The sequence below is a fragment of the Myxocyprinus asiaticus genome, chromosome 46 (genome assembly GCF_019703515.2).
Source record: "Myxocyprinus asiaticus isolate MX2 ecotype Aquarium Trade chromosome 46, UBuf_Myxa_2, whole genome shotgun sequence".
NCBI classification, from domain to species: Eukaryota; Metazoa; Chordata; class Actinopteri; order Cypriniformes; family Catostomidae; genus Myxocyprinus; species Myxocyprinus asiaticus.
In genome coordinates, this window is record NC_059389.1 from 19,518,727 (window position 1) to 19,540,505 (window position 21,779).

A 21,779-nucleotide genomic window follows, 5' to 3' on the forward strand; every position below is an offset into this window, starting at 1 on the left:
ACTCACCCTCATGCCATCCCAGATGTGTATGACTTTCTTTCCTCTGCTGAACACTAATGAAGATTTTTAGAAGAATATCTCAGATCTGTAGGTCCATACAATGCAAGTGAATGGGTGCCAAAATGTTGACGCTCCAAAAAAGCATGTAAAGGCAGCATGAGCAATCCATACGACTCCAGTGGTTAAATCCATATCTTCAGAAGTGATATGATAGGTGTGCGTGAGAAACAGATCAATATTTAAGTCAATTTTTGCTAGACATTCTTCTCCCTGCCCAATAGGTGGCATATGCATGAAGAATGTGAATCGTCAAAAACACAAGAAGAAGAATTAGAAAGTGAAAGTGGAGACTGACTGAGCAGGGAGGAGAATTTATAGTAAACATCAACTAAAATATTGATTTGTTTCTCACCCACACCTATCAAACCGCTTCTGAAGATATGCATTTCACCACTGGAGTCATATGGATTACTTTTATGTTGACCTATGTGATTTTTGGAGCTTCAGAATTTTGGCACCCATTCACTTGCATTGTATGGACCAAAAGAGCTGAGAAATTCTTCTAAAATTCTTCATTTGTGGTCTGCTGAAGAAAGAAAGTCATACACATTCGGGATGGCATAAGGGTAAGTAAATGATGAGAGAATTTTCATTTTTGGGTGAACTATTCCTTTAAGTAAAAGTCTTTATTTGGTCTCTTGCTATCTTCTAGAAAAAACGAAGAAATCTCATTTTAGATTTTTCTTTCCCAATACACTTTTGAAGGGTGACTGCCTCCCATTTTTGAGTCCATAACCACATTATTTATCTCTTATTCCAAGAAACAAGGCACACTTTTAAGTGACATGTTTTAAATACCAGGCCTCAAATCCATCTATGTACAGTATGCAAAGAATGTCTGTCGTAAGTGAACATGCAGCACAGGGAGTTTATTGTCAGTTTGAGACCCTTCTGGCAGATGTTAGACAGGTGACATGTGAGGCAGCTGTTTAGAGCTGTCTCATACTAAATACTTGTGTCTTAGGCTGTGTTCCACAACTGACAGCAACTACTGCAACCGAACAGGACATGCACGTTTTTTTTTTTTACAGGAATCTGTTCCAGTCTCATTAAATTAATCATATGAGACGGCAGACAGTCTAATGTGGGTGTTGTATTGTAGACTGAAACAGCAGCCTAGGGCACTTCTCAAATTACAAGACATTGAGAAAAAACACACACACAGGCACACAAAGATGTAGACACACATGCGCACACCTTGCTTAGAGAAAAACAATAAAAAGAACCACACGGACACTGTTGTTAACAATAAACTAATCTTATTTTGTCTCTTTTTCTCCTTCTATTTACATTGGTACCTAATGTGCAAATTAATAATTTAGTGTAAAACTCTTAAATGAATACAAAATCATATTTTACAATTCTAAGGGGGGGGGGGGGGTGGACAAAGGAAGCAGTGGACATCCTTGGCCAGGAAAGACAAAACACACTCACTGAGACATAGCGTGGGTTACCTGGACATCACCGCACAGCAAAATACAACAAGCGTTGCTCTTACGATAATCTTGACTGTGGAGTACAAAAGCACTTGGTGGGGCCTTTGCTTAGTAGAGGCACACAAAGTGGCTAGTGCGCTTATTGAATCGCACAAAGTTCTGTGGTGTTTTGAGTGGCAGAGTTATGTGTAGCATCCTGATTTCCTAGCACACAATGAGGACTAGTGCTTTTTAACTGTGAAACCATTGTTTGTTTGGTGGATAGTTAGACATTACCCATGAATATAGCTGTTTTGTAAAAACATTTTACACTGCAGTGGTCAATGTTTTATCTATGCGGTCAAAAATAAATGCTAACATGTATCTTTGTACCTTGAAATGCCGAATTTTACATTTGTGTTTGTGGTAATCTGAAGTACAAGGTTAACAATGTGTCCTGACTACGCGGAATGCTAAAAGCCATAAATAAAATGATTTTTCGTTCAAGCAACGCACCCAACAAGGCATTTTGTCAGATGCTTTGTTTCTATTTTTGTTGCAATACACTGGGTAACTTAACCCACAGTGAAATCGAATTGGTCCAAAATACTGCTCTAAATAGTTGTTTATTAAACACCCAGTAGATATGTTCAGATTGGCTATGAATTTTGTCGTGCCACACTGAATTTGGTCACTGGTACCTTGTCACATTACACCTAATTAGGACACTGTGTTAGACTGCTGTGAAAAATGTTATCAGAAATAAATAATGCTTTTAGAATGCTAACCTGTAACAGGTAGATTTGTACCTTGAAATATCCAATTTTGCTAATAAGAGGACAAATGAAATGAGCGACCTTTTTTGACACATGAGAGGCTAGTACGGCAGTGTTAGCATGAGTGCTAGAGAATGTTGATGAACAGTTGCCACTTATAGCCGAACTGTGCCATTAATGAAGGTAATAAACAGCTGACACGTACAAGGTTTAACAAGCTTTCCACCTTTAGTCCACTGCTGAAGCATATAAGGGTTTGCATTTCATACTTATATCCTCAAGTTAGATGTTTTTAAGGTGTAATTTAGAATTTACTAGCATGACTCTGTAATATATTGCAAATACAGACAGCACTGCATGGAAGTCAACTCACTGTATCAGATGTCAAGTAGTACACAATAGTAAGGATTCATTTGATTTCATCATGGAATGCAAACCCTTCTATGAAAAGGCTTTATATTACAATATGCTGCAAGATGGAAAGTCAGTATATATATATATATATATATATATATATATATATATATATATATATATATATATATATATATATATATACCAGAAGGTCAATCTGAAAGCACATTTTGATATGCCACATATTGAGTATTTCCACTATAATGATCTTTTAACAGCAGACCTCTACGAATCCCATCCACATCCAATAGAATTATATGGGTAAAAAGTAGAATATGGCTGATATTATGAATGCATAGATAAAAAAGGAGGAAGGGATTGTGGTTGTTACCAAACTTATTGCTTTCAAAAAAAATTCCAGTGTTAAACAGTAATATAATTACTTCCTTTGTAATTATTTGCAATGCACAGCAAAAATCAACCCTATTCAATATTGAGATTCCAAAGAGCTATGCTGTGAAGTATTGCATTATAATGACCTCTAAAGAGAGTTTTCCCTTCCATGATTTGGGAAACCCCTTTAGAGAGACTGACATATGCTTTAACATCTCTTTCTGCAGGTACAAGGAGTCTTACAACACAGACTGAGCAAAATGCACAGACATGAGCTTTTACTCTAGAACAAGTAAAAGATTGAATTCATCGGACATTAGACAAACAATAACACAATCTCTGGCCAAAGCTGTAAACTGATTCTGGTTGCACTTCTTGTCACTGTAAAGACTAGGGTATACTTCGTTTTTCCGTGTACCGGCCCATTATGTATCTCACACTGTGCTCTAGCCTTTCAAAGTATACGCTTTTAACTGTAAACCTGTACGGACATGCTCGATGCATGCGCACTGCAACAGCTTTGTGATACTATTTAGTACAGTCAACGGGAGGAGCATGCGCAAATGACTGGCACAGATGCATACAGGTATGCAAGGCTAGAAAAACTGGGCTGTACACCAACAGTCCACACAGACTGTGCTGATGCACGCTCTGTGAGTGATACATAGCGGCATCGGAAAAACCAAAGTATACTGTAGCCTTAAAGCAGTGTTTGTTCGCTATTGAGAGTAACGTATCAAGAATACAAGGAGGCCGATCTCAAATATAGTAGGAAAATTTTATGCCAGCTCTTGTATCAATTGCAAAGTGCAAAAAGGTGGTTGTGTTGCCGTTCTTTCACACACACTTGTGGTGGCTGTATATCTGTATGTGTGGGGGGCTATCCGGGCCGGTGCACCTTCAACTCCCTTTCTCTGTGTTTTAGCTCCTCTCTATAACAGTAGGAGCAAAAGTTCTCCGTCTCAGGTCGCCCATAAAAGGTGCAGTTCTCCCTCCTGCAGCGTTTCTGCTGAAAGCAGTACATTGGACAAATGGAGCTCTGCCCTTTGGTTTTGTCTGGCCCAAGCCAGGCGTGGGGCGCCGGGTCCTCGTCTGCAAACTCCAGACAGTCCCGGATGTCACCACTGCTGAAGCCATTTGTGTAAGTGTGGGACTTGTGTTCCCCAGGCATGTTGTATGGGAGGGTGTCTACGGCATTGACGGTACGAATCCCAGACATGCGGGCTGGGCTGTAGCTCTGAGAGGACAGTGAGCGGTTTTGTTGGGGGTAGGTTGCACATGTCTTGAGCATGCCCACCACTGGCTTGTAGGACTTATCCTGGTAGCTGGATGACTGCATATTGACATCCCTCAGGTGGATGACACTGTGCCTCTGGATAGGTGGTGTATGGCTATAGTGAGCTGAAACAGGGACTGGTCCGGGTCTCTTAGCACCATTACTGGGGGAAGAGAAAGGGACAGGGGACATGGGGGTTGGAATGGGTATTAGGATGGGGGAAGCAGCAAGCTTTGGACTTCCCCTTTCTTGGACCATCACAGCCTGTGTAGGATTATGGCTGGGATGCAGTTCTGGTGAGCAGCTTTCAGGTGGAGAGCTATCTGAATGCTCCCTTTGGAAAATGCTCTCTTGTTCAGGTTTCTTCAGTGCCACACCATTGGTCTGAGATTTCTTTTCAGCCTCAGCTTTCCTCTTCTGCTCCTGCTCGGCACTGAAGCGTTCTTGGGCGCTGCTTAAATAGAAGCTGATCATCTCTTCGTGGAACTGGTGTCGGTGGCTGGTCAGCAGCAACCCAGCAAAAATGAATTTTCGCTCACCTTGCATGGCTGCCCGAAGAATGTTCAGGCTCAGTTTTACATCTGTGCTGTACTTCCAGTTGTCCAGAGTCCGGTCACCCGAGTTTTTGCCTGATCCGGACTGTCTCTCGACAGGTGAGCTACCAGAGGCATGGTCTGTAGGAGAGGGGCTGGTTGCCTTCTCTGAGGAGGACGTGCTGGCCGACTGGCCGGACTCCTCTTTGCTCCCTTTTCGTGTTTTAGAGTCCTTTTTCTTAGACTTCTGCTCTCCATTCTCTACCGTCCGACCATTCGTCAAGGTGGACTTGCTGATCTTGCCATGGACAAGTCCTCCAAAGCCACCCATATTCTTCTTAAGTTTGATACCAAGAGTCTTGCTAAAGCTGCCCAACTTGTTAGCCACTGAGTCCACCCGAGTTTTGTCTTTGTCCTTTCTCTGCTTGTCCTTGTCCTTTTCCTTACTTGACTTGCTGTTATTGATGTTGGAGTTACTGCAAACCGACTCCCGGTCCGAATCCATAGATTCTGCTAGAGACTGTACGTCCTCACCTGCAGAGGCAGTGGGCGACTCTGGCTGAGCCAAGGGAGCCTGTAAGACACAAATTAGCCATCAGGGCTCAATCAATCAGCACTGTTCTTTAAAAAAACTATATGGAATAAACCAAAGTAAAACCAATTATCGGTGGCCACTTACCCTTGTTTCAGATGGAATTCGAATCCATGTTACATTCATGTAATTGTGCAGAAGGTTAAGTTTAGCTTCTAGTGACAGAATAAGACTGGAGAGAGAAGACAACATTGTCAAACATCTCATTTCATATAAAAATATTGAATCAGTTTAAGAATATAACCTGCTGCAGAATTAAAACAACAGATGTAGACTTGGATTCCCCTATTTCTTGTCTTCTCCTACATGTCAGTGAAGAAATGGTAGAAATCCCAAACCAATTGAGATATGCAACTAGGAACTCAATCAGTGCATAAATCAAGTCACCAGAGTATGATAGCAATTAGTTTGTATTCTGTATCCCATTATAGAGACAATGGACTCAAGGCCAACTCATTACAGTTATTTCAGCACAGATGTTTGTTTTGGGTCTCTGTTCTTTCTTCTGTAATTCATGGTCTGTGCAGTGCTGCTGCAAATAATCGGGAAAGTTACTCAGTTTTGAAAACATCCTGCATACGTTGTCTTAAACTTATAACTCAATGAAGCAAAGTGTAATACTGATAACCGTTTGTACAATGTTCCTTGGAGTTATATACGTAGGTCTGTACAGGTTTTAAAATGAATAATGTCTGTCAAGAGCAGTTCGACCTCTGTGAGGACAATGTTGCCTATTACCAAGTGCTGGGACCTGCTGGACAGATTTAGCCCAATTAAATCCCTCATATGGTAGGGATAACATATAGATAAAGTCCTTCATATGGCCTTTACTCCACATTACCCATTCAACTACCCCTCATTCAGGCTTGAGTATGCTCACAAGTTATTCATTTACTTTTGCTAAGCTTGCTGTAGGGTTGGGTGGAAGATGAAAGATGATAGAGAGTGTAAGATAGGGGTCTTACTTTGCCAGCTTGGTGTTGTCATTGTCGTCCCTCCCCCACTCCCAGTCCCTCCCAGGGTCCACTGCAAAGTGCAGAGCTAGCAGCTTGTGCTCAGAGTCCGTCAATGGGATGACGGCTGGAAGGGAGGGGCGAAAAGAGAAGATGAGGGATTTAAATGTAATGTTGAGAAGCAGGATGTATTTCATGTAAGAGATGTAAGAGATGAGACAAACCAGACTGCACTCAGTTACAAAACAAATCTCATTTTGTGTTACACAGAGAAAAGAAAGTCATACAGGTCTGAAATAACATGAGGGTGAGTAAATAATGACTTTTCAGTGTGCTACCCCCGATCCTCCACCCCCTCATTACTAGGCATGACTGAAATGTAGATTTTTTTATACTCCAAGTCATGAGGTAAAATTTTGGATTCTGGTAAACTCTGTATATAAATAATACTGTATTTTCCAAGCCTCCAACACCTAATTTCACAGGAAACACATTTCAGCATTAATCAAGGGGCAGGCTACTCATACAAGAACAGGCCTTTTTTGACCCGTACCACTTGGGTGCGGCACTGTTTCCTGAAAAATATCCAGAAAATATCCCCATGCTCACTACTTCCCTGTTTTCCCTCTTACCGTCACTCTATTCATCATTGCACCTGCCTGGTCTATACAAGCCACAGGCAGAGAACTGAATGAGAGCAAAAAGAGAGTGTGGGTTGATAATAAAGAGAGATTTAAAGCGATTCAATCTGCATGACTGTTGGAAAATACAGCATGTTCAAACAGAGGATGTTCCAATCCCTTCTGTCCCTACACATGACAGAACAAACTGTCTTCTCTCCTCATGAACACCCTGCCATTTGCCAGGTGACTGCTGGGTACATCTCATGGTGCACCAATGATGAGCATACTGGTCTTCGATGACTCATTTAAATGACACTATGGGTGCAATCTTCAATGCAGAGTAGGAGTGAGTGACATAGAGTCACTAATGAATGTAAGTGTGTGTGTGTGTGATATAAAGAAAAGGTCAAGGATTGATGGAGTGTGTGTAGACAAGTGTATCATTTAGTTGTCTTCCACAGTAAGTGCACCCTCGAAACTCACTTCCTCCCTGTTGAATTTTCAATCAGCACACGATTTTCCTCCCACCCATGTCTTTTCAATTCACAATCCTGGCAACTGCAAGCGCCAAAAATGCCCAGCTGGTTGACTGAACATTTTTATCATCCAAAATCTCAGTCCACCCTCTAAGTTTTTCCAACTTTTACTCCAGCAGAACATTTTGTCTTGAATGAGCACAAGCCTGCAAACACTCCCTTTAGTTTATGTATGTTTCCACTAAAAAAAAAGGACCATGGTTTTACCATGGTTTTTGGACATAGACAATAGTATTAAATGTTTTTTTGAACACGTACCATGGTATGACCATGGTGTTTGGACATAAACCATGGTACTAGCATGGTATTAGCATGCACAGTAAAATCTTAGAGTAAAAGTGTGCTATTCTCAAAACCCCCTTTTATTTACAGTTGGCTTCGACGTCACTTGATCGATGAAGTTTTAATCCAAAATCTTCCCAGATCAAGTTATAATACTGAAATAAATAATAATTATTGTAGAATCCTTTAGTTATTACATGTTTAATGTATTTACTGTATATATTATGTTTACTGTGTATATACATTTGTGCTCAAAAGTTTGCATACCCTGGCAGAAATTTTGAAATTTTGGCATTGATTTTGAAAATAGGACTGATCATGCAAAAAAGTATAGTGATCATATGAAGCCATTTATTATCACATAGTTGTTTGGCTCCTTTTTAAATCATAATGGTAACAGAAATCACCCAAATGGCCCTGATCAAACATTTACATACCCTTGAATGTTTGGCCTTGTTACAGACACACAAGGTGACACACACAGGTTTAAATGGTAATTAAAGGTTAATTTCCCACACCTGTGGCTTTTTAAATTTCAATTAGTGTCTGTGTATAAATAGTCAATGAGTTTGTTAGCTCTCACGTGGATTCACTGAGCAGGCTAGATACTGAGCCATGGGGAGCAGAAAAGAACTGTCAAAAGACCTGTGTAACAAGGTAATGGAACTTTATAAAGATGGAAAAGGATATAAAAATATATCCAAAGCCTTGAAAATGCCAGTCAGTACTGTTCAATCACTTATTAAGAAGTGGAAAATTTGGGAATCTCTTGATACCAAGCCAAGGTAAGGTAGACCAAGAAAGATTTCAGCCACAACTACCAGAAGAATTGTTCAGGATACAAAGAAAAGCCCACAGGTAACCTCAGGAGAAATACAGGCTGCTCTGGAAAAAGACAGTGTGGTTTGTCCCTCCTCTGACCACTTTTGGTAGGTACTCACCACTGCTGACCGGGAGCATCCCACAAGCCTTGCCATTTCAGAGATGCTCTGACCCAGACATCTGGCCATAACAATTTGGAGCTTGTTAAATTGCTCAGGTCTTTACACCTGCCTTTTTCTCCTGTATTTAACATGTTGACTACGAGAACTGATTGTTCGCTTACCATCTAATCTACCCAGACCTTGACATGTGGTCTTGTTAGGAGATGATCAACATTATTAGCTTCATCTGTGAGTGGTCATAATGTTTTGGCTCATTGGTGTATACTGAATGTGTGTGTGTGTATACACTGATCAGCCACAACATTAAAACCACCTGCCTAATATTGTGTAGGTCCACCTCGTGCTGCCAAAACAACGCTAACCCGCATCTCCACAATTGTACAGAGCGGTTAGTTTCCGTACTTTGTCAGTTCGAACCAGTCTGGCCATACCCTTTGACCTCTCTCATCAACAGGGCGTTTCCGTCCGCAGAACTGCCACTCACTGGATGTTTTTTTGTTTTTGGCACCATTCTGAGTAAATTCTATAGACTGTTGTGTGTGAAAATCCCAGGAGATCAGCAGTTACAGAAATATTTAAACCAGCCCGTCTGGCACCAACTATCATCCATGCGATTATCTAATCTGCCAATCTTGTGGCAGCAGTGCAGTGCATAAAATCATGCAGATACAGGTCAGGAGCTTCAGTTAATGTTCACATCAACCATCAGAATGGGGAAAACTGTGATCTCAGTGATTTGGACCATTGCATGATTGTTGGTGCCAGATGGGCTTGTTTTAGTATTTCTGTAACTACTGATCTCCTGAGATTTTCACGCACAACAGTCTCTAGAATTTACTCCGAATTGTGCCAAAAAAAAAAAAAACATCCAGTGAGCGTCAGTTCTGGTGATGGAAATGCCTTGTTGATGAGATAGTTCAACAGAGAATGGCCAGACTGCTTCGAACTGACAAAGTCTACGGTAACTCAGATAACTGCTCTGTACAATTGTGGTGAGAAGAATATCATCTCAGAATGCTATTCTGAGATGCGGGTTGGCACTGTATTGGCGGCACGGGGTGGACCTACACAATATTAGGCAGGTGGTTTTAATGTTGTGGCTGATCGGTGTATATATAGCATAGGGTGGTCACACCAAAAATTGATTTAGGCTTTTTATGTTTACTGGACTTTTTATGAAGTTGATTGATAAAAATTATTCATGGCCATATTTTTGAAAACATCCTCATTATACATCATTTTTCACAACTGCCTAAAACATTTGCACAGTACTGTATATACCATGATTTTATAGGGATAGGTCAAAGGGTAGATTTAGGATTAGGCTTATGGGTGGGGTTAGGGGCTTGTATACCATTCTTATCAACCTCCCATCGACCAATGATTTTAGGGTAAGGTTGGGCTTACAGATAGGGTAAAGACTATGTTCTTTAATAGGAATGTTGTTCCAGGACCAACAAAAGGTGTTGATCCAGAAACAGATTTAACTTTTTTCACTGATAGCCTATCACTGTCTGGGCATTCAAAACATGACCGCTGACGCACTGGAACACACTGGCAACTTTCATCCAGCATTCTGTGGATCAAATTCTTGTGGAGTCACACCAGGACAAGCAAGAATCCATTCAAAGTCCAAACTGAATGAAATGTAGGTGGAATTTTCAATGCAGAGCACAAACTGTACACAACTGTAAAAAACACACTCTCTCACACACACAATAATACATGTGGGCAATCATACATAAAGCTAACCAACAAATACGCAATTGTACTTTCCCCACGTCACACACTCAGATACAGTTCCCACCACAGCGGGGTCAGACGGTGAATGTGGGGTTGTGTTCCGACTCCTACACTGCAGCTGTCCTCCCCCCCTTGGGCCACCATTCGTACTCACATGGACTCATACACACTCCATGCTTCAGCTTGCACTGTTGTTACCACTTGGGCCAGTTCCAGATCCAAACAACACTGCTGCCAGTTCTACCCTGAGGGACTGGAGCATAATGTATTTTGTATCCCTTCTGGCAATCATGTAGACCTGTCCTTGACTGACCCAACCTGGCTGTATATGCACGGACCATGACGTCAAGGGCCCCGCTCTCAAGGAACAAGGGCCACCAATTCAGTTTATTCCTGGAGTGTTTGTAGAAATGAGTTGTAGAGAATGAGACAGGAAATGGAGGCGGGGAGTGAGACAGATAAAACATAGGGGATTCGGCACCCATATGCTGTCTGTCTGTTGTTATAACTGAACTACTTTGTTGACATGTTGACAGACAACATTGCTCAAATGTGTTACACACCAAGTTTATTCCGTTGGCACGAGGGGGAGGTTGATGTATGTCGAAAGGGTCTGGCTGCACGACATGGCACAGACTCTGGAAATTTAGACAGGCAATGAGCGGGAATATATGTCATGTGATATTATCTTTTCGAGAGTGACTCAAAGCATTAATTCCCAAGCCGGGATCATTGTGGTTTTAGGCTTGATTTACCCCCCTCTGGTGGAAGATATTAATCACTGCAGTTGCACCCACCAAGGAAAACAATTAGTTGGCTTTAATCACACAAACCCTGCTTGTGCTCGATGAGGTGTGAATTCAAGTGTTTGGCATTTCTACCTTCGCAGCAGTGTATTTTACAGCCACTATAAACAATAATCATGTGGCTAAACAATGCGTTGTCCTGGAACTCCCAAACATCAGTAGAAATAAGATTGCCAACATATTTTCCAGCGCCACATTAGAACACACACACTTACGTAAACTGTATACGGAAAACCCTTTCTCGATCAAGTCAGCGCAAATCTGATTGGCTGGTTCCATGAAACTTTTGCAAGTAGACGGACACAGGACATTTTATCAGTCTGCCTGGAAGCAGAGTTGTGTTTACAAGGTTGATAGAATGAGCGCTTTTGAGGACGAAATAATCACAGAATTTGCCCAAGTTTGCCAGCTTAGTGACATCAAATCATTTAAAGATATTCAGAGTTTCGTTTGAGGAACGTAGCAGAAAGTATATCCACGAGCAGAGCTGCATTTTCTGCTTTGTTTACTTAGTTATGTCTCTGAAATTTTCTATGCTGAAATTTTCTGTGCTGTATAAATTATTTTTTCCCCCATGTCTGTCTTTTATTAAGGATACATCTCTGATAACCCCGCCCCTAAACACCCCGTAATGACAAAACCGACTATGATTGGTCTCTTTACATGTCAGTTAGATGGTCTTTCCTGACTAAATGGGTAGTTCTTGGCCAATTGAAGTGGCTACAGACCCCAGACCTATGCCGCAGTCACAGGTCTGGCTACGCGAGACTACGTGTGCCCATAAATTCAACAATACTTCCAGCTTTGGCCTCTGGGGGCAGTGATTTTAATTTTGGGAAGCACTTACTGATTTCAGCAACAAAACTTTTGATCTACTGTCGCTGAATTTACAGTGTGAACTGTCTGGAAACTGCAGATAATATCAGTAAATAGCCACAATAAAACATTATTATCGCTATTGTACCAGCAAACATCTTTACATCAGTGCATCTGTAATAACCTAGAGTGTAAAAGTAGTTAAATAAAATCTAAAAATCCCAGAAGGTCTTTGTAAGGCGTAGGCGTAGGACCAGGTGAAGGATTGGGATATTGCATATGTAATTAATTTAATATAAAAACAACAGAAGCCAATGGGAATTCCACACTATGATAGATAAACCTACGTGTGCATGTGTGAGTTTGAATCTAAGGATTGTTTTAACTTTAAGAAGATTGCGAAGAGCTCACTGTCACATTTCTGTCTCTGACAGAATTCCCCTCTGTAGCTCTCTTGCTTTTCCTCTCTCTTGTGGACACACACACACACACACACAAGAGTCCCAGTGTTCTCGGGAAACCGCTGGCACCTGAACACACATTGGGCAGACGGGCACTCCCTGGCAAACCCGAGCGGAAGATCCGGGGGTGGGTTCACCCACCGAGACAGCCAAACAGAGAGACCCTCTGTTGGAAAGTGAGAAGAGAGGGAGGTGGGTGTTTGGGAGGAGTAGATAACAGCCTAAACCAAATGTGGTGCACAACTGTCAGAGGTAATGCGGTCTCTAATGAGAGAGAGAGAGAGAGAGAGAGAGAGAGAAATAGAAAGAGAAGATAAAGAGTAACTTTCATTGAAAAGGGTTCAAATAAGGGCCTAAAATGGGACTTGCCAGTAATGCCAGTAAGCTTGTCAGAGAGCACATTCTTAACCTTCAGATAGTGTTGACTGTTAACCTCTGGAGGTCAAAATACACATGTATATGAGTTATATATTATATGTAACTATAACTATGTACATAACTATACTAGTTTAATTTTAAATAAGGTTATGCAACCCTGTCACCAAAATGTTGGAACATATCTAAATACAGTTTAAAACCCTGATTCATGTGATGATGTTATTGTCTAGCAATAAACATAAAACAAAAGACAAAATGTAAAAAAAAAAAAAAATGTATATATTAATTAATTAATTAACATGTAATGTGTTTTATCAAAATGAGTCAGAAGTTGCAATGGGACGTTTTTGGGGAAAAACTTTGGTAAAAAATTAGATTTTTCTTTTTTGTAGAATAGGTTTTCTATTTATTTATTTTTTTTAATCTTTCTTATTGTTTCAGTTTTAAAGTTTATTAAACTATTATTTCTGTCTTAATTATTTAATGTATGCTTGAATAAATATTCCAATTCTATCAGATAATGTCTGAAAATGGTCTGGAATCAACAGAGCCCATTTTCTCAAAAGCAAGGTTTTATGACAGCCATTATTTAAATGATTATATCTCGGCAATGGTTTGGGATAAAAACATAAATATTATACCATAAAAAAGCTGAGACATTCCTTTTTTATTTTAGTACATACACTATAACTCAAAATGCAATTCTAGGTCAGAGCTGTAGCCTAGTGGGCTGCGCTCATGACATGTGGTGCTGATGCAATGTGGGCGACCTGAGTTTGAGTCTCAGTTTGTGAGATCCTTTCCTGATCCTATTCCCACTCTTCTCTCTTTCATTTCCTGTCACCTCTCTACTTTCCCTATCCCAGTAAAAATACAATAAACAAAATAAAATTTGATTCTGGGTCAATGAATCAATGTCACATGTATAAAACCTTCACCAGAATGGGTAACAGGGTTCACTCAGTAGAGGGTAGCTAGTTTGGGACCAAATGCTTGACCATTTTTTCTTACAACAACTTTGGTAACATGGTTGAGCTCGACAAATGCAATTAACACTACAACTTAAATTAAATGAGATTATTTACTTGTCTTCATACCATACTGTAGAAAGGGTCCAAATTATCTTTCTTTGTGCCAATTTAAAAGGATGGTACATTTTGTGTAGTGGGGGAATTCATGCAGTAATATCTGATGTTTTTTTAAACTAGCTACTTTTCTGCTAGATTCATTTTAATGTTAAATAATAGTTTATCTAACATATTTAATAGTTTTTAACAAAAACATGGGGGTTGTGCCTCTAATGCTTAAAAAAAATTACTGAGACCAAATTTACCCTATATGTGGAAAGTGTCAAGAAAAGAATCAGGGCAAATGAGTCAGAGGGAGAAGGCCTTTTATATGTGTGTGAGTGGGTGTGCCTTTTGTTATGGAGTAGGGCCTCATGGCTCTAACTGTCTCCAGATGCACGGCAACAGATGACCTCATTCAACTCACCTCCCTACACCACACAAGCAAGAGACACTCCTCTATGGTATATATTTCTCACACATTCTCCACATCAGAACTTACCAATTTCCTGTCTAGGTAAAAAAACACACTCGGCTGAAAGGTGGAGGCATTCCAGACAAGAGCAGAGGAGTCAGTCATTCATATCCTGAAGAAATGTGACTACAGGAGAGGCCTCTAATCTGTCAACAAACTGCTGCTTCAAACCGACCACATGCTTATGGGGTCATTGGGTTTGTGAGGGGATGTGAGGAGGCTTTTCTGTGAAAAAGAGAAGGGAAGCGCACCATCTAGTGGGCCGAAGACTTAACAGTGCTGTTCTTTTTCGAAAGCATCACCCAGACATGTGGATTATTTACATAAACTACAGACAATGGCGTTTATATCAGTTTACACTAGAATCAAACCCATTTGTAGTACAAAAGCACATAAAATACTATCCATTTAACAGAAGACTTTAAAAAACATTAAAAGCAGATTTCTGTGATATGTCCAGAGATATCATGCCTGTCTGTCTATGCCTGGTATCCGTGTATACGTCTTTGCTTAGCAAATGCCCTGACTGAGAGAACTGCAGTGTGTATGTGTTTGTGTGAAGAGAACAGCTTGTACTGTAATGACAGCTTCAGTGTACAAGAGTGGTTGGGAGAGAAAGAGAGAAAAATACCTGGATCTCTGCCCACATATTGTTGCCATTCAGCTTAGACAACATCAACCTGTTGTAGTTTGTTTTACCTGACACTCAAACTGGCAACACTGCAGTGTACAAATAATTCTTTAGAGTTAACTAAGGTAAGTATCATAGTTACTGCTATACTTAAGAGATCTGGACAAACCCCTAACCCCTAAGTACTGAACTTTGGCACGTAATCCATCCCTCACCATATGTGCTACCAGTATAAATACCTCAAATCATGTGGCTTGTTGAGCAGAGATGTACTATTACTTTTCTAAACAATTAGACCTTTGATTTTCGAAAACCTAGACACATCTAGGTACCAGAACTTTTGACTTGGGTCAGTAAGCAACTGCATGACAACAGCCTATCATCATGTCAACAACTTTTATACGGCTAAGTAACAATAACAATTTAATCAGAAAATGTAAAAATGTTGTTTCTATATGAATTTGTGAGAGCAACAGATTTTCCTAAATGTACTACTGACCCATTACACTATTCAATATGGACTACAAGATACAGACAGATACAGACAGGTAGCTAATAATGTCCTTGACTGGAGCCTAACTCTTTGAGAGATACTGTATAGCTGAAGCTGTATATTAAACAGCATAATTCTTTACTTTTTCTGTCTCTGTCTCCGTCTCTCACTCTTGATTGACTGGGTTCTACGAAATGTGCTGTTAATAATTGATCAAAGGTAATAGGATTTCCAGTCTGCATTACTTATTCAGCAAGAGATGGAGTTCATATTGGTTTGTATGAAAATGTAACTCATATACACTAAAGAATGAATGAATGAATTAAGGGGAGGGGTGAACCAGCAAATAAAATAATTGCAAACCTCATTGATTAATAGAACACTGTACACTGCATACACTACAAATGAACTGGAGGTAATTTACAACAAAAATCGTAAAAATATTTTTAACATCGTCATCTACACTTTATTCCATTATTCCATCAGACTGCAAAGTGTTAATACAGGTTTATTCAAAATGACATAAAAAACAAAAAAATCTAAATAGTTCTTGTTCAGAACCTGTTCCATTTTAAAAAATGAACAAATTACTCTTATGCTCTCGAGCACCCCTTTACACCCTCAGTGCACCCTTTGGCTGAGCCCGCATCAGTACGAGCTCCACAGCGGACTAATACCCAACGTTCCCCGCTGCTGATCATCTCAACCAATCACAGCGGACTGGAGTTTCTGAGCCAGTGGAAAAAAACATGGTGGACGAGGCGATGTCAATCATAGATTAAATATTGATTTTGATAATCGATTTTGATAAATCACTTACATCACCAAAGTCTGGACTCGGAGTAAGACCGCAAGGGCTTAGGGTGCCATTTAGTACAGGGCCACACAGTGTGACCAGTAAAGTCAGATTCCTGAACTATTAACTCTTATGAGCCAGTTCTTTTGAATCTAAAGCACACAACATAAAGTGCTACCAGTGTAGTGTGATTTTCCAAATAAATTACTCTTATGAGCCAATTCTTTTAAATCTATAGCGCACAATATACAGCGCTACCAGTGTAGTCTGATTCCTGAATGAGTGAATCTTATGAGCCGGTTCTTTTAAATCTATAGCGCACAACATACAACGCTACCAGTGTAGTACAGTTCCCAAACAAATGACTTTTATGAGCCAGTTCTTTTAAGTGAATCTAAAAACATACAGCGTGACCAGTGTAATGTGATTTCAGAACGAATTACACTTTATTTTTAAGATTTAATTCTTCTTAGTATTAACTTAAAAACAATAGACAACTAGCATTGCTTAAATTTAGTTTTAAAAGTTTCATGGGTCTAATTAGCATCACTGCCAAAAAAGCATCCATCTGGAATGAAACAAATCATCTCATCACTATGATTAGTTGACCATAAAACCTTCTTTATTGGCTTTTCAAGCAACTGATCAAGCCCACTTACAAGGCTATATCATCTCAGTGCTATATCATTGTTTAATTTGCTCCTTTGCTGTGATTGGTTGATGGTGGGGTATAGCGTCTACCTTGCTCTCTCTGCTGGTCTCTCTGCTCCATGGACACTAGGGCGGAGAAGTGGGCCTGGTCGTAGGCCAGCACAAGCGGGGAACAGTGACAGCGGTTGGGAGGCACCTCCAAAGGCAGGTACAGCCCTCCAAAGGGAATGGGTGCAAAAGCTGCAAAGGAACCACAAAAATGGTTGAAATGCAGTAAGAGTTTTTCTTTAAAATGTAATTTCGGGGGGGCCTGGGTAGCTCAGCAAGTAAAGATGCTGACTACCACACCTAGAGTCGCAAGTTCGAATTCAGGGCGTGCTGAGTGACCAGTCAGGCTTCCTAAGCAACCAATTGACCTGGTTGCTAGGGTGGGTAGAATCACATTGGGTTAACCTCCTCATTGTCGCTATAATGTGGTTCTCGCTCTCAGTGGGGCACGTGGTGAGTTGTGCGTGGATGCCGCGGAGAATAGCGTGAGCCACCACACACGCTAGGTCTCTGCGGTAATGCGCTCAACAAGCCACGTGATAAGATGCGTGGATTGACGGTCTCAGGCAACTGAAATTCGTCCTCTGCCACCTGGATTGAGGTGAGTCACTACACCACCAAGAGGCACTTAGAGCGTATTGAGAATTGGGCATTCCAAATTGGGGAGAAAAGGGAAGAAAATCCAAAGAAAAGAAAAAGAAGAAAAAAATATGTAATTTTCAGTCATCCACTCCAAAGTTGGTGAATTCCCCCTCTTTACAAATATAATATTTTTCTAGCCTTATGACTCCGTCATCCTTTTATGTCAAATACTTTCATTTAAACAATTAATAACATTTTAAAATGGTATGTTTCAATAATTACAAAATTGCATGATCTCTACATTGCATAATGTCCATTGTTACTGAATTTGTTTTTCTCTCTCATTCACATATTTCCAAATATTTTGGCTATTGAATTAACAGCCTATAAAACAATTGCACCAGCACAGAAGAGCAGATGACAGCATTTCTCCAGATATGGAATGAGTTTATAAAAAAAAAAACTTAGCAACTCCTTCAAGCCAATTTAATAAAACAATGAACATTAGTCAGAGATTTGTGTCATACATCAAAAGTGGTTAATGTTCTATAAAATTATTATTATATCATTAATAAAGTTTTATTTAAAATCAAGACTATTTAACACATCCAGATATTATTTTTGTTAATATTATTATTAACTACACTGTAGCATTTGGTATTTTTAGCGTGGGAGCACGATACTGAAATGATGCGGAGCGTGAAGAGCGAAGTGCCCATCTGTGCTCGTTTATGGCGCAGGTATCCGTCACTGACTCGGCAACATCTGCATAACGGACGGCATGAAACAAACAATGTTCAGCGAAAATTCAAATGAAGAACACGATGGCTATATTAATTTGAAACTATATCAGATTGCAGGGGAAATTGTTATTTTTTTGCCCTGAGCCCCTGTTAATTTTCGACTCTGGATGGAACTAGATATGGAGATGAGAGATGTAACAGGTGTTTACACATCTCAAAATACACGTTTTTTTATTTGATTTGTTCATCTGTATCTATTGGTTTACTAATTCGCAGCTGCACCGCATTATGAACGTGGAAATTACGGGAATTATGAAAATTGTGTGCAATATCCACAATCCCGTGCCGAATTTCAGGCTCTGCAAACTGATTTATATTAAAATACTAAAGTTGCTCTGGTTCCCATCCTTTATGATTTCATTATACAAAAAAACATTACAATGCAATCTGCTAAATTAATGCAATGAAAAGCTGTCAATAGCATTTTTGTTTTCCATTTTTTTCACTCTTGTCATATAGGTCAAGGCAGGCCAATCAAAGGTCATCACAAGCCAACTTTGGCCCGCAGGCCCTAGTTTGGGAATCTCTGGGCTATAGAGACCTCTATTGGTTCTAGTAACAAACTGCATGTTTGCCAGCTGGGAAAGTGACTGTGGATTGAACTGTCTTGAGATGTGACTGATACCTACCTTCACCTCCAGAGTCTCTGAGCATGGTGTCAGCTATCACCACAATAGGTCTTCTCAGAACGTGAGCCAGAACAAACACATGAAACTCCTCCAAGCTCTCGTAAACTGGGTCTTCCGAGTTATCCACTCTACAGGAAACACATACACAGATTCACATGTTTGTTTTTCTTTCATGATGTGGACTTTGTAATGTCTAGATTTTAATACAGGTTTTAATACTAATCACTACTTACAAACATCTTGTCTTGTTTTTCAGTACAAATACTGTACCTAAACATCAGTAAAACAAGACGCAATATAACAAAAGATAAAAAGACTTGTTTTTAAGGAAATCTAACAAAATGTACTGAGGTTTATGCCTAAAACAAGAAAATACTTTCAATTAAAAATACAACCCCAATTCCGAAAAAGTTGGGACAGTATGAAAAATGCTAATGAAAACAAAAAGGAGTGATTTTTAAATTATATTCACCCTTTGCTGTACTGAAAGCACTACAACTAAACATTATATGATGTTTTACCTTGTGAATTTCATAGTTTTTTTTATGTACAGTAATTTCAAATCAGATGATTGCAACACGCTCCAAAAAGGTGGGACAGTTGAGTGTTTACCACTGTGAAACATCACCATTTCTTCTAATAACATTTATTAAGCATTTAGGCACTGAAGACACAAGTTTGTTAAGTTTAAAAAGTCCATTATGTAAGTCTTCAGCTGTACAATTGTACGGGGTCTTCGTTGCCATATGGTGTGCTTCATATTGTGCCACACATTCTCAATTAGAGATGATCAGGACTGCAGGCAGGCCAATCTAGCACCCACACTCTCTGCTTACACAGCCATGCACTTGTAAACCAGGCAGTATGTGGTTTGAAGTTGTCCTGCTGAAAATGCAGGGACATCCCTGGAAAGGACGGTGCTGGATGGCAATATATGTTGCTCCAAAATTTGTACATATCTGTCTGCATTCATGGTGTTCTCACAGATGTGCGAGTTACCCATGCCGTGGGCACTGACACACCCCTGGCCTATACAGACACTGGCTTTTGGACCTGATGCTGATAACAGCTTGGATGGTCCTTTTCCTCTTTGGCACGGAGAACACGACGGCTGTGTTTTTCAAAAACTATTTGAAATGTGGACTCATCAGACCAAAAAACACGGTTCCACTGTTCTACTTCCCATCTAAGATGAGACAGAGACCAGTGAAATCGGCAGCGCTTCTGGACAGTGTTGATGTAGGGCTTCTGCTTTGCATAGTAAAGTCATAACTTGCATCCGTGGATGCAGCGGCAAATGGTGTTGACTAACAAATGTTTACTAAAGTAATCCCAAGCCCATGTTCATGATATCCATTACAGATCAATGAAGTTTTTTAAGACAGTGATGTCTGAGGGATCAGAGATCACGCACATTCAGAAAAGGTTTTTCGTCTTGCCCTTTACGCACCAAGATTTGACCAGATTCCTTGAATCTTTTAACTATATTGTGCACTGTAGAGGGTGAAAGAATGCAATAATTTGAAAGAATGCAAATCACCAAAAACAAAAGAAGAGTGTGCAAGTGAAAGTGAAAGTGGAGATTTATCTCACCCACACCTATCACATCGCTTCTGAATATATGTATTTAACCACTGGAGTCATATGGTTTACTTTTATGCTGACTTTATTTCCTTTTTGGAGCTTTAAAGGTCTGGCCACCATTCATTTTAAGGACCTACAGAGCTGAGATATTCTTCTAAAGATCTTCATTTGTGTTCTGCAAAAGAAAGAGTCATGCACATCTGGGATGGCATGAGGGTAAATGATGGGAGAATTTTCATTTTTGGGTGAACTATCCCTTTAAGCTGGTATATAAGAAAGTATTTAAATGTTCAAAAAATGACACACTCCAACTTTAAAAGTGACTGATATTTCAATCAATACAGTAGGTCAAACCCAAAAGAGTAGTACTGGGTTTGAAAATGGTATGAGAAGCTCACAAGTCAAAAGGAAGTAGCTCATATTTAGATCTCACTTTTGCAATAACACATGTGAACCTGCTTATAGAGTTGAAAAAAAAAAAAAAAAAAAAGGGGAAACTATTTCTGTGCAATATTTTCCATGCCAGAAGACTTTGAGGCATGACCAAAGACCTGACGGTTGATGCTCTCACCTCCACACTGTATGACTCTCTTCATGTCCAAGAGAGAAGGGAAATGTAAGAGTTAAATTTCCTCTTGATGCAAGATATGGTCGAAACTCTGTCAATTATAATGCTTCAGCTTCAGTTGACACTTCGGAGGGGGGTAACCAAACCATACTAATTTCTGCCAGAACAGAGTTTCCACCACGCTGTAACCTGTGACCTAAAATGTACTGTTCATATTCAGCGTGTAGGTAAAATAGAATGTAATACTGCAGATATGGTCACCAGGTGGCACTGTCCTCATGACAAACACAAAGTGGCTTTTCATTTACCACAAGAGTAATAGGCTCTCTTGCAGCACTGTGAAGGGGCATTGGGTTCTTTTTTGTAGATTATAACAGTCCACTATATAATAAAGTTCTCTGGATGTTGATGGGTTTTCTATTTTGTGTAATGGAAGTGCACCCCTCGAAAGGTCATGCTTTGTGTGTGGCTACTGGATGGAGTTAATCTCTAGTGGCCTTTAATGGCAGTC

General features: G+C 39.9%; 1 protein-coding gene across 2 annotated transcripts in view; it reads right to left on the reverse strand.

Annotated features, from left to right (window-relative positions):
• Positions 1-665: 665 nt before the first annotated feature.
• LOC127436325 (OTU domain-containing protein 7A-like) overlaps positions 666-21,779 on the reverse strand; it is a 132,960-nt gene continuing 111,846 nt past the window's right edge. For both annotated transcript variants that reach the window (XM_051690416.1, XM_051690417.1), the window contains 5 exons: positions 19,117-19,244; positions 17,145-17,294; positions 6,365-6,479; positions 5,487-5,571; positions 666-5,381 (listed from right to left, as the gene is read on the reverse strand). In XM_051690416.1, coding sequence (XP_051546376.1) covers positions 3,879-5,381; positions 5,487-5,571; positions 6,365-6,479; positions 17,145-17,294; positions 19,117-19,244 — 1,981 coding nt within the window. In that variant the 3' untranslated portion in view covers positions 666-3,878. The remainder of the gene's footprint in view (positions 5,382-5,486; positions 5,572-6,364; positions 6,480-17,144; positions 17,295-19,116; positions 19,245-21,779) is intronic.